Genomic DNA, 27,991 nt, shown 5'->3' with positions numbered 1-27,991 from the left:
CTTCACCCCTACCTACATATCTCTCCCTCTCCCCACGGCCTGTCGAGTACATATCTATATCTAGTCGTCAAACACACATTGTATTTCAACATGATACAATAGCTATTACTTTACATAGTTGGTTTCTACTGGTGGTGTGAGTATCCGCAGAGACACAGTCGTGAAAGGTCGGAGTGACCTATGCTATCCCAGTATTTACAAATAGTTTGGCTCTGCAGGTAGAACAAGAGCTGGCTACCACTTGCATTCCGTTGATTCCGTTACAGTTGACAGCGCAACTCTCACCTCACAAGACACTTACATTCATATTCTTTCTATGTGGGCCAGCAGGAGCCTGCTTCGGAGAATTATTTCGGAGATTATCCATAATGTACCGAAAGGCCTCACACAGCCTGCTCGACGGACAATTTACACAATGGAGGAGCAAGGTGAGATTTCTCATTATTGTCATCTGGCAACGGAGGTCTTCCAGTAACATTCTGTAAAATATGTCTCTCGGGTGTCATATACCACTGGATAAGGTTGCAAGCCGTTTACATGTCTTTCAGAGCTCCTCCTCCCACATGGCAAAATGTAAGGTGTGATCTTGGAGGCCCAATTTTCATTTTCATTTATGTACCTGTATCACATGTTACCCCATATACACTTCACACATGGGGAATACATCCTGTATCACATGTTACCCCATCTACACTTCAAACATGGGGAATACATCCTGTATCACATGTTACCCGAATACACTTCACACATAGGGAATACATCATGTATCACATGTTACCCCATATACACTTCACACATTGGGAATACATCCTGTATCACATGTTACCCGAATACACTTCACACATGGGGAATACATCCTGTATCACATGTTACCCCATGTACACTTCAAACATGGGGAATACATCCTGTATCACATGTTACCCGAATACACTTCACACATAGGGAATACATCATGTATCACATGTTACCCCATATACACTTCACACATGGGGAATAAATCCTGTATCACATGTTACCCCATATACACTTCACACATAGGGAATACATCCTGTATCACATGTTACCCCATATACACTTCACACATGGGGAATACATCCTGTATCACATGTTACCCCATGTACACTTCAAACATGGGGAATACATCCTGTATCACATGTTACCCGAATACACTTCACACATAGGGAATACATCATGTATCACATGTTACCCCATATACACTTCACACATAGGGAATACATCCTGTATCACATGTTACCCGAATACACTTCACACATAGGGAATACATCATGTATCACATGTTACCCCATATACACTTCACACATTGGGAATACATCCTGTATCACATGTTACCCCATATACACTTCACACATGGGGAATACATCCTGTATCACATGTTACCCGAATACACTTCACACATAGGGAATACATCATGTATCACATGTTACCCCATATACACTTCACACATTGGGAATACATCCTGTATCACATGTTACCCCATATACACTTCACACATTGGGAATACATCCTGTATCACATGTTACCCGAATACACTTCACACATAGGGAATACATCCTGTATCACATGTTACCCGAATACACTTCACACATCCTCGTCTCCTCAATGGTTACGTTGAGGCATTCATTAGTGCAATAGATGACACGACACGTCACTCCGCAGCATTCCTTTACACTTGAAAGCCTTCGAGTCGTCTCCTGGGGAACAGGTCACACTGACCTCGGGTTTGGAAATGACAGAGTCTACCATTCTGTCAATCGTGGCTTAAGTCTATTCAGATGATATCTCTTATATGTGAGCCGAGTTTGATAAAGGCAGCATCCTCACATTAGACGGCCTTTCCATCTCTTACTCTTTTGCCAGATTATCAGGTTGTGCCTAAAATATGATAAAAACAGCAAATAATGCCACGCAACGGGGGCTCCGAAGACATGCCTAAAGCGTTTGCATGTTCCACGATCGATTCCCACTGTTCTGGCTGGGATATTGTGAAACACGGATGGGTGGATAAGCAAGGAACGAAACGAAACATAAAAGAATTGCATCTGAACAATTGGAACCACGGTATCACCACTGTGGTTTCTTTTTACAGACGTGTGTGCAATTAAACAACGGACCAACGCCACGTGCCATAGAACCCCCTCCCCCCAAAAAACAACAACAACAAACAAACAAACAATAACAACAAACAAACACAAAAAACCAAACACCCCCCCAAAAAACAAAACAAACAAAACAAAACCCAACCCCCCCCCCCCCCCCCCCCCCCCCCCCACACACACACACACACACCCAGCCCCCACCCCCCACCCACCCACCCACCCCAAAAACAAACAAACAAACAAACAAACAAAAAACAAAACAGGATGGTAATATTTCCATGTGTTGCCTCATTAGATACGTTTGTCAGCTTTATCACAGGTCGCACAGGTCAGGCGAGCCGAGTTTAAATAACTGTACATGTAAACTGTTTCTAAACAGTTGGGTATGCAGTACAGGTAGACCCGCACAACACACTGCAGTGGCTGGTCAGGAGTTACCTGGTAAGGCAGACATTACAATACATGTTATATTACATCCGAAAGTGGCTAAGACCATTTTGTGAAAACTTGACTTGGTGCATGTTCAGCTACATATTCTCTGTAAACCCTAATATTATGTGAACGATAGAGACCGCAGTATGTGGGACGATCATTGGATGACATACTGGGTACATATCATTTCAATACCTACGAGGAAGAAGGTACACCAGGGCCTGATCATGGTTTCGCTGTGCGCAGCAGGGTGGTAAGCATACACTTTGTGGCCATTGTACACAAATCTTGACAGTGAAAGTATAAAAGTATATACTAGTATTGCTGTAACATAAAACGTAATACTTATCTATTTTAAACGAATTTACAACAAACATTGAAGAACGAGACGAGGGTGTTCTAAAAATAACGTCTGACCTTTATTAATAGCAAAGCACCCAAAGCAGTATGTACATTCGCTGACAGTGGAGGGTAAGAGGGGAGAAGAAATAAGCTCTTAGTCTTTCCATAGCATACACCTGACGAGGGAGAATCAAAATGATGAACAACTGATAAGTCACACCATATACTCGGCTTGTGTGGGAGGGTATGTACCTGACAGGGATAGTAGTATGGGCATTGGGGGCTCCACCGCAACTCCACTGGGGCCAGATTTATACCCTGCTGCGATCCGAGATTAAGCTTAATTTAGCTCACCACCATGATATAATTGTTTTTTATAGTTATAGCTCAGAGAATATTATTTATACAAAAACGATGATGTGATTCAACGAGACTAAACCAAATTGTGATGAAAATATTTTCTATCATTTTTATTCATACGCATACCATTATTTTCAACAAAGTGATATTCAACATTTTTACTAAGTTTTTTGTTCATTGTACTAGGAGACCTGACTCAATTTCCGAAATTGGAAAGAAACAATTGATAACCGTATTTGGTTCACTGATATAATATATACCTTCCTGGGTTGTGGTAATTCTCGCCATTTGATTGGCTTTATTATAGACTTAAGTAAGCATTCGTTTAAATGTGATCCACCGACAGGAATCAATCTATTCTTAATCTGCAAGCAGTTATTTGGTTTGTGTACGGAATAACTGACGCGCTTGTTGTCTCCCCTGTTCTATGAACTTTTTTCTCGTCTTAACTGATGCCACTGGTCTTACGAGAATTTGATCGAATCTCCTGCTTCATTGCTTGTATTGTGTGAGTTCTGACAACACTAAACGAAACTCCTCCTCGGATATCTTACACTCAGCCAATGCTGTTGAAATCTGATCTTCAATGCTGTTTAACGTTGCTTCGGCTAGTATCCGAATATTAGCATGTTTTAATGCCTTCTTTTTCAACTTACGAGAAATACATTTTATCGCTATTCCCGCCAGTCCAGAGACTCTCGCTGCTACTTCCAGGCCAAGTACGATAGGCGCAGCGACAATAGTTGATAATAAACCAACACCGGCTACACAGAGTCCCATGCTAGCTGTTACAAGCGCAGTGTCAACTCCGTCGAGAGCATTCACAGCTTTTTATAAAGATAATCCATTACACAGCGCGGTAAAAAAGGTATGAGGTAAGATGAAGGATGAGTATGCTGGGAGCCCTATTGCGGAGTATGTCGGATTAAGACCTAAGATGTATTCTATAAAGAAGTCTGATAATGGGGAGAAAAGAAAAGCTAAGGGTGTTAAGAAGAATGTGGTAAATAAGCATATCAAACACGAACAGAATAAAGAAGCATTATTCAATGGTAGAACATCCAAACATGAGATGAACACTTTAAGATGGACAATCACAGGATATATGGATTAAGAATTAACAAGACATGATTATCCCCCTTAGATACAAAGAGATGGATTGATAAGGATGGTGTAACTACCTACGCTTATGGTCACTTATGGTGGTAATACTGAATCTCTGAGAACTATGAGCAACTCTTCTCGTACAAATGCCCTGCACGGTCCATCTTTAAGATAATAAAGAATAGGCTCTCCTGCTTTCATAACCAGCCGATAAATGTTATAAACTGGGCGGCAAAAGAAAGTACAGGTCGAGTTCCATGATCCATAAAAAAACAAAAACAAGAAGAAGTTATGTTGTGAGTTATAATATAATCTATGGAGGTGTAACAGATGATTGATCAACCACAGTTTGAATGAAATTGTGCAATCACAGGTAAGGTCAATGTACTTGCATCACCCTTGCGAGCTACAAGTCAGATAACCCCGAACCTCTTCCATTCAAGAAATGATGGTACAAGTGTCATCAGATTTGAAGGTGTTTATTCTGTAGATGAAGGTTCTCATAAAGGGTAAAAGGCTGTAAGAAATACAAAAACAAATGATTACTTAACCTGGTCGCTAGCATATAATCTCATGTGTTTAACAAAAAGTATCCTCATTTTAAGATAATTACGGTAATTTACTATACAACAAAAATAACAACTTTAAGTTCACAATGCCTTAAAACAGAGTTTAAAACACACCTAAACAAAGTAAAAAATATCCATTTACGTATAACCTTATGCCACAATAAATTATAAGGGAAATCAAACACATAAATTGAATCCGCGCGAAAACTTAGTCACATTACAAGGCTTGTCAAAGCGAATTCCCGACATATCATCCTATGACAGCCCAATTAAACCGTACACAAACAATCTTAACCTTACTATCATAAATATACTGCCAATACTCACACTGTGGTGTGTCACAAGTGGTCAAAACCTAATTTTCCTGATTGCGAGAGCGAACAGCGTGATTTGTCTCGCTGACCTTTACGCAACGACAAATTTGACTCGCGCACAGGAGAGTTCCAACAGCCAGGGAGCATACATTGCAGGAAACTGTTACGCTGTAACAGCACACTCCCCGCCTGATATCTCACCGAGATATCACCTCAAGTTCAGCAACTAATTCTAATAAATCAAAACTACATCTAAAATAACTAATATAACACATGAAAAAGTTATTTGGCACTTGAGAGTTCATCTTGAACTGGACAGTTTATGAAGTATCAGAGTTTGGAGACAGCAGTGTTACCAACTCTGTAACTGGACGAATGTACCTCGTAATCTTTCCTCCTCTCATTATTCGAAGTTCAACCTTTCGTACTTCCCATCACTGCTTGGGAAGGATCTCTCGACAACTGCCATTGGCCAATCATTTCTGGTACTGTTCTTCTCATTCAGTAGAACAAGATCACCCAGTAGCACATTTCTCTGGTCCTGAAACCACTTACGTCTTGGCTGTACAGTGTGGAGATATTCCTGTTTCCAACGATTCCAGAACGTATTTGCGAGGGATTGAACTCTCTGCTATTGCGATCGAAGCAAGTCCTTGGAGTCACAAAGTTCTATTGGTTCCACCTCATGATTAGTCTTCTGAGTCAAGAGAATGGCAGGGGTAAGAATTTCTGGCGACGATATGTCGCGCATTCACAATCGCCAATATTTCAGCCATGAATGTCGATAGGACTTCATGAGTTAAATCCCTATAGTGGGTTTCTGCCAACATAGAGTCCAGAATTCTTCGTGTGACTCCTATCATCCTTTCCCAGACGCCGCCCATGTGTGAGGATTGTGGTGGATTGAAAATCCATTTGGTCCTTTCATCATCTAGGAAATGCTTGATAGAATTGTCCTCAACATTCACAACATTTATCTTGAGGGCATCTGTTGCTCCAACAAAGTTTGTTCCGCTATCCGACCTCAGTTCCTTCACTGGTCCCCTTATTGAAATGAATCTTCTGAGAGCGTTGATGAATGAAGAAGAAGATAATTCTTCAACAACTTCAATATGGATAGCCCTTGTGGTAAGACACGTGAATAAAACAGCCCACTGCTTGTTATTAGCCTGACCCCCTCTAGTGCGACGTGTAACAACAAACCATGGTCCAAAGGTGTCTAATCCAACGTAAGTGAAGGGAGGACTTGGCATTAGACGGTCACTAGGGAGATCAGCCATCTTCTGGTATTGTTGTCTTCCACGGAGCTTCCGACATGAAACACACTTGTATATGAGCGAGGAGATCACCCTCTTAGCTCCAGTGATCCATAAACCAGCCGACCTAACTGCTCCTTCTGTGAACGTACAACCCTGATGTTTGACCCTTGAGTGATGGTGACGCACCAGGAGCCTCGCAAGGTGAGAGTCACCAGGAATAATGGTCGGGTTTTTCAGGCGAGCATCAAAATCTGATTTGTTTAGGCGTCCGCCAACACACAGAATACCATGTTCATCCAGCTTTGGATCCAACCTCAATATAGTGCTATTCCTTGGGATGGGCGAATTTGCCAGCAGACAGTCAATCTCTGCTCCAAAGGTTCTGTACTGTACTGTTTTCATTAGAAAGCGTTCAGTCTCTTTCAAGGTGTCCGAATTGATTCCCAATGGATCTTTGTTTTGGATTTTGCGAGCCATGCACTTGAGTAGAGTGAAAGCGAGTACAAGACTTTCCAAAGAAGAAATTTTTCAAGGTAGCGTGCAGCCAAAGATCCACTAGTGTCGCATACCCTTGTCTTCATGGACGAAGGTGCAGGTCTCAGTTCCTTGTCGTTTTCCTCATCAGTAAGGATGAAGGTATGAGCACAGGAATCTTGGGAAATTGGCGTTGGACCTGAGAGCCAACTTGATGAATTCAACTGCGAAGCATGGATGGATCTGGTACCAATATCAGCCGGGTTCTTATCCGAATGGACATAATGTCATTGTTCTGGTTGAGAATATTTCCTGATACGGTCAGTCCTGTTAGATACATACACTTAAAAGCTTCTTGTTTGATTGTAGATGTAGCCTAGGACTATCTTGCTGTCTGTGTAATACTGAACAACATCAAGAGGAAGTCCGAGATGTTCACAAACCAGATCCGCAATTTCAACTGCAAGTACTGCAGCACAAAGTTCCAACCTTGGTATGGTGTGCCCATGCGTAGAAGCAACCTTTGCCTTGCCAAGAATGAAGCCTGTCCTTTGGCCTTTATCTTTATCAACAGTTCTCAAGTAAGCCACAGCAGCTACGGCCTTCTCTGATGCGTCTGAGAAGACATGTATCTCTTTTGTTATGACACCCTGAAATGAGACAGGCACATATGTGCGTGGTATCTTCAGTTCCTCAAGCAATGTTAACGAGTCCTTCCAATCTTCCCATTCTCGTTCATTGGCAGAAGGTGATGGTTGATCCCAATCTGAATTTCAAGAAATCAGATCCCGAAAGAGAATTTTTCCACGAATGGTCACAGGAACAGCAAATCCCATAGGGCCGAACAGACTGTTGATTGTTGATAGAATTCCTCGCTTGGTGTAAGGTTTTGGGTCTGCAGACACTTTGAAAGTGAAGGAGTCAGATTGCAAGTCCCACATCATTCCTAGGCTACGCTGCACAGGAAGCAAGTCTGACCCTAGGTCCAGGTCTTTTAGGTCTTTAGCCAAGTCGTCTGATGGGAATGTTTTCATAACCTCTGGATCATTTGATGCTACCTTGTGTAGTCTCAGATTTCCTCCTGACAGCAATGCTTGCTGTGTTCTCTTTATTAGGTCAATTGCTTGCTCGGTAGTTAGTAGACATGTTAGCCCATCATCAACATAGAAGTCTCTTTCGACGAAGAGCTGCACATCCTTTCCGTATGTTTCTACAACAGACTTGGCAGATCTCCTCGGTCCGTAAGTGGCGACAGCTGGTGAAGGGCTGTTTCCAAAGACATGAACTTTCATCCTGTATTCCACCAACTCTTGGTTTATGTCATTATCCTTATACCATAGAAATCGTAGGAAATTCCTGTGTTCCTCTTTTACGAGAAAAAAATAGAACATTTGCTGAATATCTGCCATTACAGCTGTCGACTCTCTTCGAAAGCGTAGAAGCACACCTACAAGACTGTTTGCTAAGTCTGGTCCTTTCAGCGGCACATCATTAAGTGATGTCCCCTCATGATTTGCTGAAGAGTTGAACACTGCTCTTAACTGGTCCGGCTTCTTTGGGTGGTAAACCCCAAACAAAGGTAAATACCAACGTTCCTCATCTTCGGTCAATGGTGGAGCCAACTCTGCATGATAATTGTCAAGAATTCTCTGCATGAATTCCAGGAATTGTTGTCTTTTGATGGTCTCTCGTTTCAGGCAGCGATCTAGAGTCTTGGCCCTGTTCAAAGCTTGGCTCCTATTGTTTGGGAGCCGTCTTCTGCCATTTTGGAAAGGAAGTGGGGAAATCCAGTTACCTTCTGATGTTTTGACCATTTCATTATCCATGATTTCAAGGAACTCTCTGTCCTCCACTGATAATCCTAATGTGTCATCCTCTTGAGTGGTTACAAATAGCTTGTCCTCATTTTGTCCATTTCTTTCACGTGCTGTGAAGATAACCTTGTTTTTCTCATTTCCCGATGACCAGCCTTCCTTCACTTGAAAGTGATTGTCGCAAGGCTTAAATATGGATGGGCATCCATCTGACAGAATGTAAGTCTTATTTACCGTGACTTGCTTGGGCTAATGAACTTTGCCAAGGCAAGTTTTGCCAACAATCAACCACCCAAGAGAGAGTTTTTGTCCATAGGGAGTCTTGTTTGGGCCAATCCGTTGGTCCAAAACATGGTTGGCCTCTATTAGGTCCCTACTAATCAGAAGGAGAATTTGTGCATCATTGTCCAGAGGGGGTATGCAGTTAGCAATGTCCTTCAGGTGATTATAGTGCATTGCAACCTCAGGTACAGGTATCTCTTCTCGGTGATCCGGAATCTGATTACATTCTATCAGTGTGGGAAGCTGTAACCTGGAATGTCCAACCAATGACTCTACGATGTAGCCTTTGGCCCTCCGGCCAGAAGTATCTTTGCGTCCAGCACAAGATGATAGTGTGTATGGGATTACTTCACCATCTGCCTCCATGATTGTAAAGAATTCAGACTTCACTAAAGATGCATTGCTCTGATCATCAAATATAGCGTACATTCTTGTAGCCATATCAGGTTTTCCCTCTGGATAAACTTTCACTAGAACAGTTTTTGAACAGGACTTTCCAGCAAATCCATCTCCACATATCTGAGTGTACTTTGAAGCAATAGGAAATTTGCTTGTGTCTGAAGGTGAATCTTTCCTCTCCCCGCCATCATTCACTCGGGGAGAAGGTGTTCCTGTTTCTGAGTTCTCTTGTTCCCAATCAACAACATGCAGTGCTGTAGCATGTCTACTGCTTCCACAAACTGCACATTTAACAAATTCCCTGCAGGCTTTGGCTAGGTGGGTCGATGTCAGGCAGCACCTGTAACAAATACCAAAGCGCTTGATTAGTGCCTTGCTGTCTTCTAAAGTCTTGAGCTTGAATGCCTTACATTGATTCAAAGAGTGATCAGTCTTGTGAACAGGGCACAGGTTCGACCAGTCCTGGTTTGCTCTAGTCTCCTGGGTGACCTCTGTCTTCCGATTTGCTACGACCTGAGGTGGTCGTGAGAAAGGCAGTTTAGATCTGTCTTTCCTAGGGGAAGCTGTGTAAGTTTCATGTGCAAAACTTGGATCATTTTTCTCCTTGCTTATGTCTCTTACGAAATCCACAAAAATTGAAAATGGGGGGAACGGCACTTTGTTAGTTCTTTTGTATCTGGTGGCATGAGATGTCCATCTCTCCTGGAGGCCGTAAGGCAGTTTGTTGACAATTGGTATCACCCCAGCTGAGGAATCAAAATAAGATAGAAGTGCCTTGTATTCATCCTGACCCTTGATGGATTCAACTTCTGAGAGGAGGTCTGAAAGCTCGTATAACAATTCACTATTCTTGTAAGTCAACCTTGGGAAAGCAGCCAGTTTATTCTTCATCGCAGCCTCAACCATCTCTGGGCATCCATATCTTTCATCCAGCCTTGCCCATATTCTTTCAAGGCCTCTTGAAGGGTTTTGCACATTAGCAACTCTCAAACTGTTGGCGTATTTCGAGGATGCAGGGCCTAACCACTTCACCAATAAGTCGAACTCTTCAACGTCTGTAGCCTGCAGTTCGGCAATGATCCTGAGAAAGCTTAACTTTCAAATGGCATATGATTCAGGCCGATCGTTAAAACTTGTGAGCCTTGTGAGCAGTAACTCTTTCTTCAGCAGGAAGCGTAACAGTTCAGTAGCAACAAACATGTTGTTGCCCTCATCCCTATGAATGTTCTCAATTCCATCTCCTTGATGTACCACTGAGTACACTAAATCTGCCTCTGCACATGGAATATTAGTGTCCGGCAATACATTAACTGGTCCCTGTTGAGCCTGTGGGGGAGAAGGTGAAGTCAGACTTCTGTTGGCTTCTTGTTGGAAGTTGTGCGGAGGCACAGATATGTTACTTGTTTGGTTTTGTGAGTGCCTGGCTACGTAATCCCTTGTGCGATCCTTGGCACCTTCAACTGGTAATGAGAGATGACTGCTTGATCCCTGAGAATCTTCCCTTACTTCTGCTTCAGCCCCAGCCACTTCTTTCTGTTCTTTGAGAAGTTTGAGGTCAGCATCCATGTCTGCCTTCTTACGAGAGGCATTAGCAGCAGCAAGTTGTTGCTGCTCCTCCAGAAGTGCACGCTGCTTAAGAATCTCTGCTTCCTTGACAGCATATTCTGCCCTTGCACGTGCTGCCTCTGCCTTAGCACGCTTCCTAGCAAGCGATGAACTGGTGTTGCTTAACCCAGATTTGCTGGTGTGCATAAATGACTTTGAATGATAGGATGATGAATCAATGAGTTCCCGGACGTGAAGTTCTAAAAGTTTGCCCGTGATTTCAATTTCACTTTTCCGTACCTGGTAGTTCTGCAGATGTAGATCTAGGTCATTGTTGCTATCAAGAGTGTTTGTACGACGTAAGAAGTCTATATATCCCGATGACAGTTCACAATAATGTGTATGCACTTGAGCCAAGCTCCGTTCAGTAAGTCGTAATGACTTGAGGTCGCCTTGGTATTGACTACAAGCTTTAAGAATTCCCTTAAGTTCCTGTTGGGCTTTAGCTAGTTTAGCGCAGTGTGTATCCTTGGTCTCCTTATACATTTCACTTCCTTTTTCTGTTAGAGTTCTTAATCTGTATGAAGTTCCAGTGAGTTCCTCTTTTTTAATAGTTTCCATCTGCTTCAAACTCATAAACTCCTCAGACCTTTCTGCCTCTGTTTTGTCTATGTCAGACATAATGAATTTTCTCACAGTAGTTATTACTGTATGTTGTAATCAGCTTCTAACTCCTGTTGTTGCCTGAAGAGGGTTCCTGTCCTATTGCACAGTGTAGATATACACAAATCCCTGTGGTGGTTGCATTTTCCTGTTAACCAGCTTGCAGCAGTCTTATACTAGTCCTTTTACTGTACTTGCATCACCCTTGCGAGCTACAAGTCAGATAACCCCGAACCTCTTCCATTCAAGAAATGATGGTACAAGTGTCATCAGATTTGAAGGTGTTTATTCTGTAGATGAAGGTTCTCATAAAGGGTAAAAGGCTGTAAGAAATACAAAAACAAATGATTACTTAACCTGGTCGCTAGCATATAATCTCATGTGTTTAACAAAAAGTATCCTCATTTTAAGATAATTACGGTAATTTACTATACAACAAAAATAACAACTTTAAGTTCACAATGCCTTAAAACAGAGTTTAAAACACACCTAAACAAAGTAAAAAATATCCATTTACGTATAACCTTATGCCACAATAAATTATAAGGGAAATCAAACACATAAATTGAATGCGTCAGCATATTCAAAAACCGCACGAAAACTTAGTCACATTACAAGGCTTGTCAAAGCGAATTCCCGACATATCATCCTATGACAGCCCAATTAAACTGTACACAAACAATCTTAACCTTACTATCATAAATATACTGCCAATACTCACACTGTGGTGTGTCACAAGTGGTCAAAACCTAAATTTCCTGATGCGAGAGCGAACGGCGTGATTTGTCTCGCTGACCTTTACGCAACGACAAATTTGACTCGCGCACAGGAGAGTTCCAACAGCCAGGGAGCATACATTGCAGGAAACTGTTACGCTGTAACAGCACAGTCAAGGTAAACAATGGTGGGGTAAGAAATTTTCAAAAGTTGTCTGAAATGTCACCAAAAAATTCTCAGACACGCTACGAGTTCATTGTTGTCACAGTTGCCTTCAATAGCGTGTATGACCTCCAGCTGCCTCAATGCATGCTGTGATACGCCGCCTCATCGATGACGTCTGTCTTCTGATGACGGGGACTGGAATCCGTTGCCACTCGTCTCTAAGGGCCTGCTGCAATTCTTGTCTGTTGACGGGAGGCTGATGGCGTGCTCTACTCTGTCTGTCAAATGGTCCCACAGATGTTCAATTGGATTCATATTGGGTGAGTGGGCAGGCCAGGGCAAAACGTCAACGTTCTGCTGTTTTAGAAAGTTCAGAGTCAGTCTTGCAGTATGGGGCCTGACATTGTCGTGTTGAAACAATGTGCCCTGCTGTTGGTTTTGTAAGTACGGAAGCACAACTGGATGCAACACTTGGTCTCTGTACTGCACAGCGTTCAGGTTTCCCTGTTTAATCACCAAATCAGTCTTCTGATCTCCACAAATACCGCCCACACCATGACACCTCCCACACCGAATGGATGGACCTCTCGAATACACGCCGGAGCCAAACGTTCCCCTCTGCGTCGATAAAATCGTTCTCTGCCGTCATTTCCAAACAATTTAACCGACTTTCATCAGTCAACAGCACTCGACGCCAATTTCTCACTTGCCAGTGCCGAACCTGCCTCGCCCATTGCAGTCTCAGGCTTTGATGTTGAGCAGTCAGTACCATTCCTCGGAAAGGACGATACGCTGGGATTCCAACAGCACAAAGTCGTCGTAGTACTGTACGTTGGCTACTGGAATGTCCCAACACTGTTTCTGCCGTCGTCGTCGCCGTTGCCATTACGAATCTGTTTCAAGGTAAATGAGCCATATCTAACCGTCTTCCAGTGGTGTTGTCACTCGGTGGGTCGTCCGGTTCTAGGCCTGTCCTGTGTCCTCCCTGTCTGCCTGTACCGTTGAATCAGCCTGGCTTCTGTCAATGGTGTACAACCAAACCTTCTGGCAATTTGGACCTGTGTTGCCCTTATTTCGGCCATACCGGTGTCTCTCTCTCTGCTCCTGTGACAGTCGTGGCATTTCTTTTGTGTGCTTCCATCACGTGTGGTTACACCCTGCAGACGAACGAATTTATACAGCTAACATGCACGTGCAGTGTATGCCACAGGCGGGAAACCTGTTTCACCATTTTTTTGTCACCGCACGAGCACCGTCAATGGTGGCGTGTTCGGGTGAGGTGTTTTTCGGTACCTGTTCCTGGGCAGTCATATTCACAATACCCACATTCCACTAGTTATCGCTCTTTTTAGGAAAATTAGAAATTGCCAACCTGTATTTTCTTTTGCCGCTTAGTTTATACCTAAAGGACCAAATTGGATCAGTTGCGTGACGTTGGCCTCTTTCGAGTTCACCGGGCTGGTATAAATATCTTACGCTTACTCTATCTGGAAGTTTTTGTTCTTTGCCTCTCCTCGGTGATGAAGATTCAGAAGTCACAGATTTAATTGTAATCTCATCTGATGGTTTCTTCCTGATTAATCTCGTTACTTCATTATTCAGCGCTGATACAACAGCTGATAATCGTGTCACACATTCGGTTGATCTTAATCGTTCTGATTTCCTTTTAGTCCTATACTGATATACAAAAAACGTTTGGCTAATGTTACGTTAAATCTGTCAACAATAGCTTGACTAATGTGGGCCTGTTTTTCATCAAGCCTGACTGTTGTGGTGCTTTAGTTACTGATCCCATAAGCTCACGACCAGGATCTACTTGAAACAACTTGGGCCATTTTAGTGGTCCACGTTTATATATGCGACTCGGTGCATTAGCTACTTCTGTTGAATCTTTTGAGGTTAATGGCTCAGCCTCCTTGTGGCGACTAGCCACATCCACTATGGTTGAAGCGTATTTATATGGTTTGCGTCTTGCCTTATTGTGAGGAAGAAACAAGAGGTCATCCTGATGAACTTCATTCGTTGTAAAAATATAAAAACTTCTTCCTCGGTATATAACGCGGTTCCGGTAAATATATTTGCCACATCGCTTGTTTCTTTAACCAATCCTTGGCCACATCTTTAGATACCTTAGCCGCAGTGGCTAATTTTTGTAGTGCTCCTATACCTTGTCCATTATTAATCAAAATTGATGATTCTTTTAATACAAGTCAAGACGATCATTGAATCGCATCATCGTTTTTGCATGAAAAATTCCCTCTGTAGTAAAGGTATTTCGGTATAAATCTGGCTTCAGTGGAGTTGCGGTAGAACCCCCATTTATACTACTGGGATAAATGGTATGATGTACCGTGTGTGAGACATCAACCTGTATGTCCCGAGTTGGTACATAGACACCCACACAGGGAACATCACATCATAAACCTGAATTTGTACAAAGGCTCCCCAACAGGGTAAATCACTCCATATACCTCGAGCTGGTACATAGCCTCAAACACAGGGAACATCACACCATATACCCCGAGCTGGTACATAACCTCCCACCCAGGGAACATCACACCATATACCCCGAGCTGGTACATAACCTCAAACACAGGGTACATCACACAATATACCCAGAGCTGGTACATAAACTCCCACATAGGTTACATCACACCATATACCCCGAGCTGGTACATAACCTTCCACACAGGGTACATCACACAATATACCCAGAGCTGGTACATAACCTCCCACCCAGGGTACATCACACCATATACCCCGAGCTGGTACATAACCTCCCACACAGGGTTCACATTTAGTGAAATATATATTCCATTGTGAACGCTAATGTTTATATCAAAGCGTTGTGTCGGACACATGTACTGGTACTGGTGTTTAAACTGTTGTAAGTGTCAAGGTTTCATTTGGACATAGCATGTGCGACAAAGATACAAAATAGTATAAACTTTTCTGCATAAAAAATACGTTATGGTTTCTTTAGTTGCCGTTTACGGTGTCATATTAGGTTGGCAGAAAAATATCTCTGCTAAGCAAATATGCTGGGTGTATGAAACATGACACTTATATGTCTGCAGGGTTCATGCCTATTCAGTAACCAATCAGTATCTAAATGTTATGTAAGATAAAGTACATTATTATGATTGTTAACGGTATACACTAAGTTTATGTACTTTCATTACCAGTGTAACAAACGATGTTCTGATATGAAGTTCTGTTCTATTTTTTGTTTTTTATTGAAGGGTGACTATCTGACCTCTGTGCCTGCCTTAACTGTTGGCGAGTTTGGAGCAAACAATCACACTTTCCATGATCAAAATATCCAAAGCCATTTCCAACTCCCTTCCCACTGAGCCACATGTCCATCTTACATGGCACATCATCGGCCAGGTAAGTGTGCTGTGATACCTGTCTCCGTGTGGTGAGATGCCATATTAACCAATACCATCTGCATGGCCGTCCAACCATGAAACATCATGTGATAACCAACCAATGGCTAAATTAACATGTGATTGGTACGATGGCGTGTGGTGTCAAAGTATTAAACTGTTTCATACTGAATTGAAGACGAATGTGACTTCTGAAATGTCATGTAACAAACTTACATTGAAGCAGTTGAGAGAAGTGCAATGGTTCTGAAACATTGTTTCATTCATTTAGTTTTTTCACTGAGAAACACTGAAATATTCCCTGTGTATATAAAACTTCTGATGTCATAGAGGTGGTATTCTTTGAACTATAAAGAACTGTTGGTTGAACATTCTTACGAATATGTAAACCTCTATTAACATTACTTCGGTTGTACAAAACACTCAAAGTAGATATAGATGAGCCTCTGCTAAATAAGCTACATAATAGGCAAATGTGTAAATATATCAATTTTAACCCATATGCCTAAATAAGTGGCTGTAGGTGTAAATCATCAATTAGCACACTGGGCCGCCTCCGTGATAAAGTGGTAGATCGTCCACCAAGAGAGCGGAAGGTCGGGGGTTCGATCCGCAGCCGCTTCATACCAAGAGACGTCAAAAGATGGTACTTGTTGTTGCTCTGTCTAGCGCTGGGTATCAAGAGGCTAAAACAAGGACTGGTCAGCTCGGGGAAATTATGTCCAGAGAACCAGATGTAAAGTCTACACCGGCTGTGAGTAGGCCACCCTGTGATGATCCCACAGTCGCCTCACTTCGAACATCACGAAAATTCAGAGCAGGAACCAGGCCTGCACTTCTAACATCAAGTGTGTGGATCCCCTCTATCGTGAAACACCCACTAGTGGCTCAAACCACATACACCTACCAAACTGTATGGCCAAGTTTGACTCCTCTCTGGTTATGTTCTTCATTAACCGAACGAGTACAACTACCAATGATGTGCTGCAAACAACTTCAGGTAAAGAATGTTTTTTGTTACTCTGTATTCACACTGTTGTCACAAGCACACAAAGGAAGGAATGAAGAGCGGTTTTCCCAAGAAGCCCAAGTAGCAAGGTAGTATTACTTGTACAACGTATTATGGATAACTCGCCCTGGTAAAAACGTCTAAGGATTCTATTATATGATGACTGCAGAAATACTTGATTCAGTTACTGATATGATAGAGGTTTACATATTCATAAGAATTACATCCACCTAGTGCTTGTTTATACTAGATAATATTTTGCTTTGTACATCTTTTCACATATCCATATTGTAGGTTCTCTATATTGTTTTGCAAAATCTCCAGTGATATGTACTCGCACCCATAAGTTGACTCTGAAAATTTCTTTTCTGAATTGACTGACACTAAGTGAATACTTAAGTTTACATATGTGTAGAACCTAGACATATGAATATATGACCTCATCTGAATCAGTTCGCAATTTTGTAGACTGTGATTGCTTGCAAATATCCAGCAATGTCTCTTCGTCAATGAGACTGATCAATGCAAAGCAACTAAGTGATTTTATATTCCAAACTAAAGGCTAATATGCACTATTGATCATGAGTGTATTCAATGGGGACTTCTGTTTGTTAAAATATAGTGTATAGTTTAGGGCTATCATAAGCTGTGCACCATGATTCAGTATTCGCTAGTACTTATTAAGTTAAGATGTACAGAAACAGACCTATTGGTTGATCTGACTTGAACACACACCCCCCCCCCCCCCCCCCCCCCCCCCCCACCCCCACCCCCACCCCCACCCCACCCCCCAGTGTGTACAGTGCAATCCATAAACTAGTGTCAGAAAGCTAAAAATAAATTCATATGCTGTAGCGATTTGTTCAAATAATAGTTATGGATGAAGTTTGGTGCCTTGAAATGAAATTCTAATGTCATGTATGGTGGTGTAACAACACTCTCAGGTTCCAACGTCGGTCCAACCTAAATCAATGTCGATATTAATGCCGATGTTGCATTCGTTTCCTGGAATCCGTTTTATAAATCACTAAATTATCTAAATGATTTAGATTACTGAGACTGTAAATGTTTTGCGAAATAATGTTTACGGTTTTACAGAATCCAAGTCCCCACCGAGACTTCAAGAAGACGGGGCTCGTAAGTATTGACTACCCTTTACAAACGTTAGCACGCCGAGGCTCAGAATCGTTGGACGTCATGTGGATACGTATGGCACAATTATACTCCTGTTCTGACAGAGGGAATTTGCAACATCATGCATTCTTCGCTAGTATTTTTCATGTCTTCAATAAAGTTATAAGTCCATAATCCACGTCTAGACCAGTGGACATACACAGTGACAAACTGTGACAGATTATTTTCATTTTTGTACAATATGAAATGCACAGAGGCAAGCAACACATCACAGTGGTTTGGGGTGACCCTAATGAAAGGCTCTCAGGTCGATATTGCAAGAGTGCCTGGTGCTGCCAACTTAAGGACAAGACTAATTCATCATAACCACTAGACGTGGCAAACATGGGAAAAGCCAGGAACTGGTAGACGACATATGATCTGCCTCACTCTGACAACATCGGGGTTGGCGCGGCTGGGACACTGCATCAGCAGACAATCAGTCTCAAGATGATTATGTGCCTCAAGACAACTGTGGAATGGCCTTGAACCATCAAAATCGACGAAATAGACGTCAGCTGTCTCGAGCTGTGCGATTTTGGCAGAGACCAAGTTGCAGTTCAGCTTGTTGCCTACGGATGGTCGGATGAAGAGAATGATTAATTCCAAGATGTTCACCCTTTTGGAGGCAGTGGCATCCTGATGCATTGTGGCATTTGTGATGAAAGGAAGCCACCTCTTGTCATCGTTGTTTTACTTTTATAAGCAGGATATATACCATTTGATTATATTCCTCTGCTATATTCACCGCTATTTATGCCTTTACAACTTCTCCTCTAACATCAAGTTGCAGAGTCAAAGTCTCCTCAAAGGCCAGGTCACATATCTCAGCCAGGTAACCAACCTCGGCCAGGTCACCGATCTAGGCCAAGTAAGCCAATCACTTTACTTTTTGTGTGTGTGTAGAATATGATTAAATTCTTTAAATAAGAGATTTCAAAATCCTCATAACACACACACACACACACACACACACACACACACACACACACACACACACACACACACACACACACACACACACACACACACACACACACACACACACACACACGTTGCAATATAAATGTAATAATCTTGAATTTGATGCTAACTTCATTTCAATTGATAATTGAATGTTCTATCTCTATACGTCTTCCGGGTGTAGTGTAGTTTCTCCCCTCAATAAGTTCAGTTTGCTTAATTTACTACTGTAGTAAATCGTTTACTTGCTCCTTTAATGTTATTTGACCGTTTTGCAGAATCCAAGTTCCAACTGTGTCAAGTAGAAGAAAACATGCTCAGTAAGTCTGTCTTACCTCTTTTTACTCTGACTGTTTATCTGAACATTGTTTACATCCATCCATATGTACCTTTCAATAATATGAGCCTTTCCTTATCTGTTTGCATCTTCTCACTTCTTAACATCATGTTTCTCATCTTGTATTTCTGACTTGCAGAGATGACATTCACACAGCATCAAAGAGAGCATAGAGGTACAGTATGCTTTCACATAAACTTTGATTATGATCTAAAACAATATCCGGTAGGCTTTATTTATACAAGATGGTAAAATCTGGAATTGATATTCATAGTTTCCTTTCGACAAAGAAGAGTATACGTATTTGGAGGTAAATGATTAAGTAAAACCTTTAGTTTATGATTTGTAGACAATCGGATGCGTAAAAAATACGTTTTAGTTCTAAACAAGAGTTTGCCACTAACATGGCTATATCCCCCGCCCCTGTTGCAGAATTTATGACATAATTAAATCTAAACAAACCCTAACCTTTTTTAACCGAGGTGGAGCTTAAAATAATAAAAAGAATAAAAGAATTAAAAATTCTAAAATTTCTAAATAGCAAAAGGGACCAGTTCACCATGTACCTGACAGACATGCAAAGTTTGATGAAAAAATATTGAACGGTTTATGAGTTATGCTCTGGAAAGGAACTCTGCCCTCACAGTACCTAAGTCCATCTTGTTGCCATGGAAACGTAAAAAAATAAAAAATTCTAAAATTTCTAAATAGCAAAAGGCACCAGTTCACCATGTACCTGACAGACCTGCAAAGTTTGATTAAAAAATATTGAACGGTTTATGAGTTATGCTCTGAAAAGGAACTCTGCCCTCACAGAACCTAAGTCCATCTTGTTGCCATGGAAACGTAAAAAATAAAAAATTCTAAAATTTCTAAATAGCAAAAGGCACCAGTTCACCATGTACCTGACAGACCTGCAAAGTTTGATTAAAAAATATTGAACGGTTTATGAGTTATGCTCTGGAAAGGAACTCTGCCCTCACAGAACCTAAGTCCATCTTGTTGCCATGGAAACGTAAAAAATAAAAAATTCTAAAATTTCTAAATAGCAAAAGACACCAGTTCACCATGTACCTGACAGACCTGCAAAGTTTGATTAAAAAATATTGAACGGTTTATGAGTTATTCTCCGGAAACGAACTCTACCCTCACAGAACCTAAGTCCATCTTGTTGCCTTGGAAACGTAAACAAATAAAAAAATTCTAAAATTTCTAAATAACAAAAGGCACCAGTTCAGCATGTACTTGGCAGACCTGCAAAGTTTGATGAAAAAATAATGAACGGTTTCTGAGTTATGCTTCGGAAACGAAACGTGACGGACGGATGGACGGAGCCCGTTTCCATATCCCCCGCCAACCCTCGAAGATTCCAAAGAGCATAATAAAACTCTTGCACAAAAGTTGTTTGATCAAGGTTACAACATTCAAGGCCTTAGAAAAGCTTTCAAAACGTTTTATGGTAGGCAGGACATATATTCCCGTGTTTTTTCGGGTGAACAGTTGCCTTGGAATAAGTCAACTATTCACCCGAAACCTTGATCAAACAACTTGTATGTTCATCTTATAACTATTCGTCAAATGCTAACGCTACCGCCTTCACCTGTGTGTGACCTATTTTGTTAGAACAGTAAAATAACTCACATGATTCACAGCATTGTGTGTATGTTATGTTATGTAATTATTGGCTGGATTTTCATTATGGTATTAACTGTGGCCAGCAATGTTTAAAAATGAAAACTATGTGAATGGTACGTAGAAGAATCTCGATTACCTGTGTCTAAATCTGTCCACTCTTCAAAATTAACATTCAAGGAAATAGAGATGGGCAAAACGTTGACAAGTGTCACACATATCTTACAAAGAGAGGTATAGGCTGGAGAACTACTCCTGGTATGTATATAATCTACATTCACTTCAGGATTTGGCCACCAAATCTCTGCATATTCTTGGTCATACGATGAATGGACATCTGCGTCAAAACCACAAGCATAGAGAAGATGGTAATAAAATGATAGAGCCACTCCATCATAATGCTTAAGATACTGTGTTTGTGCCAAAGCGGGGCATCCACTGGCAATGTGTTGGACATTAAATTCATTGCATAATCTACATTTCATTTTTACATTTTGATGCAAAATCACACATTGACGGTTTTGGAGTGGGAAGTGACTGGGCCTGGGCATCAAAGAAAATTTGATTTGATATGGCACTTCATTTGTTGACATTCATTTCTGTACTCTCCAGTAGGACAGAACCATCAACAAAATCAACATTGACATTGACATTATGATCCTCATCGTTGGCATCTTTACGAAAATTGTGGAATGCTATTCTTATTCTTATTATCATTCTATTCTTATTTCTTTTTACCGTCATATAATTTGTACTGCTGCGGACCAGCGTTCACATTTATGCTGTGCTGTTTAGGGTTTAATACATAATTAAGACGTTGTATGATGTTTTGTTTGTTTGTTTAATGTTTAACGATGCACAGAGCAATATTGCATTCATTCAAACTGCATGATGTTTGGAAACATCAGATGCCGAGCTGTATTGGAAATAGTTCATGAGTGAAACAGCGCGACCTATGAACATCATGGAACAAAGACAAAGAAGTGTATTTTGTTACCTGTTTACATTTACTCCCGGAGTTATTCACTGAAGGTCTGTGTTTGCCTATAACTACTAATCTATTGGTGAAGTTTCTTTGTGTACTTCTTGTTTACATCTGTAGTGAGGTCCTGAAAACAACATTATAACCAATGTAATGCCACCTGAAGCATTTTTGTTCAAGCCAGAACATAATATCATTAAAAGAAGTTGACGCCAGAGAAGAGTAAATGACTTTACCGCACTGAGCAATATTCCAGCTATATCACGGTGGTTTGAAAATAATCCACTGACCACAGACTGAAGTGACCCACGGTCTAAAGGGAGTATTACACCTGGCTATATGTTTACTGTTGATGTCCTTGTCTCACTGTCAAATTTGTGTCCACAGACTTAAGCGACCCACAGTTTAATTTGAGTATTACACCTGGCTGTTTGTTGACTGTTGATGTCCTTGTCTCACTGTCAACTCCAGTGACACACAGTCTACTGGGAGTATTACACCTGGCTGTATGTTAACTGTTGATGTCCTTGTCTCACTGTCAACTTTGTGTTCACAGACTCCAGTGACACACAGTCTAGAGGGTGTGCAAGAACACACAACACAGAGAGAATAAGCAGGACACCCAGACGAGGTGTGACCAGACAGATAACATCTCACAGTCAATACACTGACTGTAGAAGAGTCCATATCTAAGCCTAGCTCAAAATTATTTTTCACATCAGAATAGTTTCATTCAGGCTTTTTGCAGTCCTTGATCCACCAAGTATGCTGCTAATTAATGTTAACTATTCACCAGCACTGTAAGATAATTTATCTGTATGATTATATTAAACTACTAAATACACAGTTATTTAATCTACTTGAAAACTATTTATGGGCACTGTAACATAACGTGTCCTTATGATTCTGGCCTTGAGCTACTGAAACATCCAGTTAATTGACGTAGGTGTAAACTATTCCCCAGCGCTGTAAGATAATGTGTGCGTGTATGATGTCCAGCACGTGTACAGAGTTTACCCTGTGTTACAGCGACACCAACACCATCACAACGACCTGCGCCAGCTGAGTTTGACCTTCACGCTGCCTGCTGGGCTGGGAACATGGCGGTGGTGAAGCGCATCATGTCCCAGGGTCAGTCTGATATCGATGGTATAGGGGGACTGTGGAGGACGACACCGGTGATGGCGGCAGCATGGCATGGGCATGTAGATGTGGTGAAGCTCCTTGTGACTGAAGGAGCTAATGTGTCACTGGAGGACTCTGCAGGTGACAACATCCTTCACTATGCCTGTTATTCAGGACTTGTGGAGTTGGTGAAATTTGTTCTCTCAGAGAAGATGGCTGACGTCAACAGTAGGGGAGAGGGTTACAGGACACCAGTGATGGCGGCCGCCTGGTATGGACACAGAGAAGTAGTTGAGTTACTTATACGTGAAGGTGCTGATGTGTCACTAGTGGACAGTGACAGTGACAACATCCTTCACTGGGCCTGTGAGGGAGGAGATGTCGAGATGGTGAAATTTGTCCTCTCACAAGAAATGGCAGACATCAATAGTAGAGGAAAGGAGAGCAGGACACCGGTAATGGAGGCTTCACTATATAAACGAAGAGAAGTGGTGGAGTTACTGGTGCGTGCAGGCGCTGTAATGACGCTAGTGGATGATGCTGGTAACAGCATCCTTCACTTGGCTTGTGAGGGAAAAGATGAGGAGACGGTAAAGTTTGTCCTGTCATTGAATGTGGTGGACATCAACGCAAGGAACAAGAAGGGTCAGAATGTTGCCGACGTGGCGAGAGACAAGGAACATCAGGAAATGGTGCATCTCCTGGTGTCCCATGGCGCTCAATGAAGTCAGTGTATTGTTTGTGTTGACAAAGAAGGATAACATGTTGTTACAGACAGAGAAGTGGTCTTTGCCATTCAAGTTGTATATTTCAGGTTCAATGTGAGACTGTCTGTTTTGTTCGAGGAAACTTTTGAGACATTTTTGCATAATCAGGTTGGAAAATTGTTAATTGATTAAAATTATTGATGATGTGGGATTAGTATATAAATACTTCATCTCGGAATAATTGTCATTTGTATGTCATCGGTTTGTAAGTAATCGTGAACCAGACACAACAAACTGTTTGGATACAACACGGTACATTCTATGACCTTAGCTTGAAGGGAGGAGGGGGCGACGACGGCGGCGGCGGCAGAGGAGGCGGGGAGGGAGGGAGGATAGAGGCGGCAGTGGCGGAGTAGGGAGTGAGGGAGGGTGGAGGCGGCAGTGGTGGAGTAGGGAGTGAGGGAGGGTGGAGGCGGCAGCGCGGAGGAAGGAGGGAAGGAGGGAGGGAGGGTGGGAAGGAGGCGGCAGCGGCAGAGGAGGTGGGTAGGGAGGGAGGATAGAGGCGGCAGTGGCGGAGTAGGGAGTGAGGGAGGGTGGAGGCGGCAGTGGTGGAGTAGGGAGTGAGGGAGGGTGGAGGCAGCAGCGCGGAGGAAGGAGGGAAGGAGGGAGGGAGGGTGGGAAGGAGGCGGCAGCGGCAGAGGAGGTGGGGAGGGAGGGAGGGAGGGAGGGTGAAGGCGGCGGCTGAGGTGGCAGGGAGGAGGAGAAGGAGGAGGAGGTTTTTGTTGTTGTTGTGATAGTGAAGAGGGTAGTCAAAGCAAGGATGAAAGTGTTCTTTCGGGAGAGATGGGTGACCCTGAAAAGGGCCGTTTGATCATGAGAGACTAACTCCTCACCCACATAGGTGCTGTGCTGCAAAGGCACGGATGGCCTGCCACCTGTCTCCTGACAGGGCACTTACTAGTGTGGCATAATCGCGTCACGTAAGTGTTCTTCAGGATGGTGTTGCAACAGATGCACTGAAATGTGCCATCACGTGCCTTTGTGCCAAGAGCGTACACAGGCAGACAGCCTTGGCACCTGTCGCATTGCCATGGAGGAGGCGATGTTAATGCTTCTGTCTCTATGTCCATATCCCAATTGTCTGCATTGTTTTGCATGATGATGATCTCATAGAATGCAGTGTGAGTGGCTTCACTCTTATTTTATAGGAGAGGTGCTGAAACCCTGCTTCTTGATTGGTCGACAACGTAGCGCGCTGATTAGTCCTGACGGCAGCATCGGCGACGGTGGCGGCAGCAGCGATGTCAGAGGTCTCATAGGTCTTTGAAACACAACTGTCCCACGGTCATCTGTAAAATCTGTTGACCTCTCCGAATCTTGGTTTGGAGTTTCACCAGATGCGACTGCACGCCCTTCATGATCAAGTGCAGAGCATACCCTCATGAGTTATGAGCAATCGTATAAATGACATCCTCCTTCTCGGGTGGTTGGACATCAGTGTTCTTCTTCGTCTTCTTCGTCTCCACCGTCTCCACCTCCTCCTCAAATGGGGTGGGCGTGTCCACCTCCATGGCATCCTTCCCCTCCCCCTCCCCCAGGGGTGATGTACGTTGTCGATGTTTTGTAGGGGGATGGCTTGAGAGGGTTCCGTCTTGTTTTCTTTTGCCTAGCCGTGCTGTTGTCCCCTTGCGTGCGCCCTCCTCCTCCTCTTGGTTCTTCTTCTTTTTGGATTTTGTGGCCAGAGTCCTCAACCAGGCACACGTAGCGTGTAGCATGGTGGGGCCTTGAAACACTTTCTCGCAGCTAGGGCTGTAACCTTCTTCTCTCCATGGACAGTATTCGCACAACTCCTTTGTCACTTGCCCAATGCATCGTCCACATCCTAACTGCACCACGTCCAAATTCGTGATGTGCGTCCTGGTGTCTTGCATACATTCAAAATCATAGAAGAGGTATTTGACGTTGTCTTGTCCGTTTTGGTTGTAGCATTCCTCCTCCTCTCCCTCCTCTGCATCACTGGCTTCACGGAGGGGAGTGACATAACAGCGATGGTCTGGGGTCACGGGTTCTCATCTGAGCACTTGTGATCAGCCATGGGTGTCTCCAAGACGTGGACAAGGTGAAAACACGTCGGGCACCTGTGAATCGATTGACAGGCGCTGGGTTTTCCCATCATTGTGGTGATCGTGATGGAATAAATGCAGCATGGTGGCGTTGGATTGAGCCTCATCACACTTGTACATCAGGCTCCGATCCGTCTCTTGACTGTAGACTTACAGTTGCTAATTCATTTGGGCCAAGGCACGTCCCACGCGTGCTAGGTCGCCCTGAAAGAGACCTTCAGTAATGCCAAGTTGCCGAAACAAGGGGCATGCCTGTTTGCCTTGAGCGTCGGCTCGATTCGTCAGTTTCTGTCACTGGCTGTCCCATTCTGGGCATAATGCTGTGCCACCACCAGGGCCCTTGCCAAACATGATTGATCTTCATTCTTGATCCGTACAATGCCCTTTTTGCATTTTAACCACGATTTCACTCCAACCACGTTTTTCAGATGGTGGCCACATTATCCTAGACTGTCGGGATCTGCTACGTGTCCTATGGTCACAATCATAGTGGCATCGATGGCAAGGGCTTGGTTGGGCTGTTGGACTTTCCACGGCACAGATATCTTGGCCATGGATATTTCCAAAGCAACGAAAGAGAATCTGTATGGCGGTGTTCAAAGCTGGGTGATCGATACCTAGACCAATACGATCCCCCTTCTGGCCTGACATCTGTTGATAAAAGTCATCGATCAAATAAAGGGTGTAGTTCTATGGGAACGCTGTCCGGTGGTGCGGTTTCCAAGTAGTCTTGGTTGAATTTCAAACCAAACAGAAGACAGCACCGGAGCCGAGTTGTGCTTTCTCCACCATGGAAGAATCCATTTCCTATGGAAAAGAAACACAAGGGTCGGTTCGTTTTGGAAAACCAGGGCTCAGGAACGGACCAATCAGCGTGCTGCGTTTTGGACCAATGAAAACAGGGACCATTTCAATCAACTCCCTCTCCTATAAAAAAAACACTCGAGTGGGTTCAGTGTAAAAAATCATCATCACATCGAGAATGGCAGAGATGAAGATGAGCTGTACAGATCTCCTCCTCCCCGGAACCGGAAATGCCGCCATCGTTGAGGCGCACGCAACCGGAACCAAAAGTGCCGCCATCTTGGATGCGCACGCCTCCCCGGAAGCGGAAGTGCCAACATCTTGGATATGCACGCATCACCCACAATGCCCCTCTTCGCACATGCGCAGAACCACTTCCGGTCCTGTAGTCCTGCTACCTACTACTCAGGGGAACAACTGATAAGATTATGGCTAAAGAGTATCAGATTCAGTGAGATGGGGGAACCTGCGAGGAAGAGTTTTGGCTTGTGCCACTAAATGAGTAGGAAAAGCTATGAAAATATTATGCAAATTGATGAATAATATACTCTTAGATGTGAAACCACTTTTTGCCAAATATCCCAAATAATTACATTAAATGAGAACCAAATAAGTCAAACGGAAAGATGTTGTGTCTATAATTCGCGAAAACACATGCAAAGCACATAAACGTAGCCTTTGGGGATCAATTTTACAGCTTCATCCAAACGCAACCGCCTGTAAAAAAACGTGCAGGCCCCCCTGCTGAATGGGTATAAAAATCCACATCAACGGCTGTTCATACACTCCTTATAACGGCAGTAGAGGCGGTGACAGAATGCCAAGACTGAATGCAGCTCAATGGAACAACGCCATTGGGAGATTACAAGCTGGAGCAACTCAGTAAGAAGTGGCCAGGCACTTTGGCGTATCCAGACTGACAATCTCCGCACTGTGGACCCGATACAACAACACCAACAGAGTTGACGACAGACCAAGGTCAGGAAGACCAAGGGTGACAACCCAAGAACAAGATCGATACATCCGGCTGCGACACCTCCGAGACCGTACTACCACAGCCACGTCTACAACCACACAGATCCCTGGGGTACGCAGCATATCAGATCCAACGGTACGCAACGGACTGAGGGAGGCTGGGCTATTTGCACGAAAACCTGTTCGAAAACATGTATTGACCCCACGTCATCGACC

General features: G+C 43.0%; 2 protein-coding genes across 4 annotated transcripts; one reads left to right on the top strand and one right to left on the bottom strand.

Annotated features, from left to right (window-relative positions):
- The first annotated feature begins 62 nt into the window (after positions 1–62).
- On the top strand, positions 63–24,111 carry LOC125378155 (serine/threonine-protein phosphatase 6 regulatory ankyrin repeat subunit A-like). Of its 3 annotated transcripts, none has more exons than XM_048393083.1 (8): positions 63–428; positions 15,799–15,946; positions 18,053–18,091; positions 18,915–18,998; positions 19,369–19,410; positions 19,567–19,602; positions 22,598–22,672; positions 23,071–24,111. In XM_048393083.1, exons 2-8 carry the CDS (start codon positions 15,928–15,930, stop codon positions 23,889–23,891), a joined length of 1,116 nt encoding a protein of 371 aa, XP_048249040.1. In that variant the 5' UTR covers positions 63–428; positions 15,799–15,927; the 3' UTR covers positions 23,892–24,111. The 3 variants fall into 3 exon arrangements, with proteins under 3 accessions (XP_048249040.1, XP_048249041.1, XP_048249042.1); XM_048393084.1 differs by lacking the exon at positions 63–428 and adding an exon at positions 2,430–2,558; XM_048393085.1 differs by lacking the exon at positions 63–428 and adding an exon at positions 2,574–2,802.
- Positions 5,642–10,372, bottom strand: LOC125378158. The gene is made up of 5 exons (XM_048393090.1): positions 9,163–10,372; positions 7,790–8,949; positions 7,461–7,621; positions 7,067–7,214; positions 5,642–5,779 (listed from the first exon to the last, which is right to left on the bottom strand). Exons 1-5 carry the CDS (start codon positions 10,370–10,372, stop codon positions 5,642–5,644), a joined length of 2,817 nt encoding a protein of 938 aa, XP_048249047.1.
- Positions 24,112–27,991: the final 3,880 nt, after the last annotated feature.

This window comes from Haliotis rufescens, unplaced genomic scaffold (genome assembly GCF_023055435.1).
Source record: "Haliotis rufescens isolate VD_foot unplaced genomic scaffold, xgHalRufe1.0.p SCAF_113, whole genome shotgun sequence".
Classification (NCBI taxonomy): Eukaryota; Metazoa; Mollusca; class Gastropoda; order Lepetellida; family Haliotidae; genus Haliotis; species Haliotis rufescens.
This window is presented reverse-complemented; position numbering and strand designations above follow the sequence as displayed.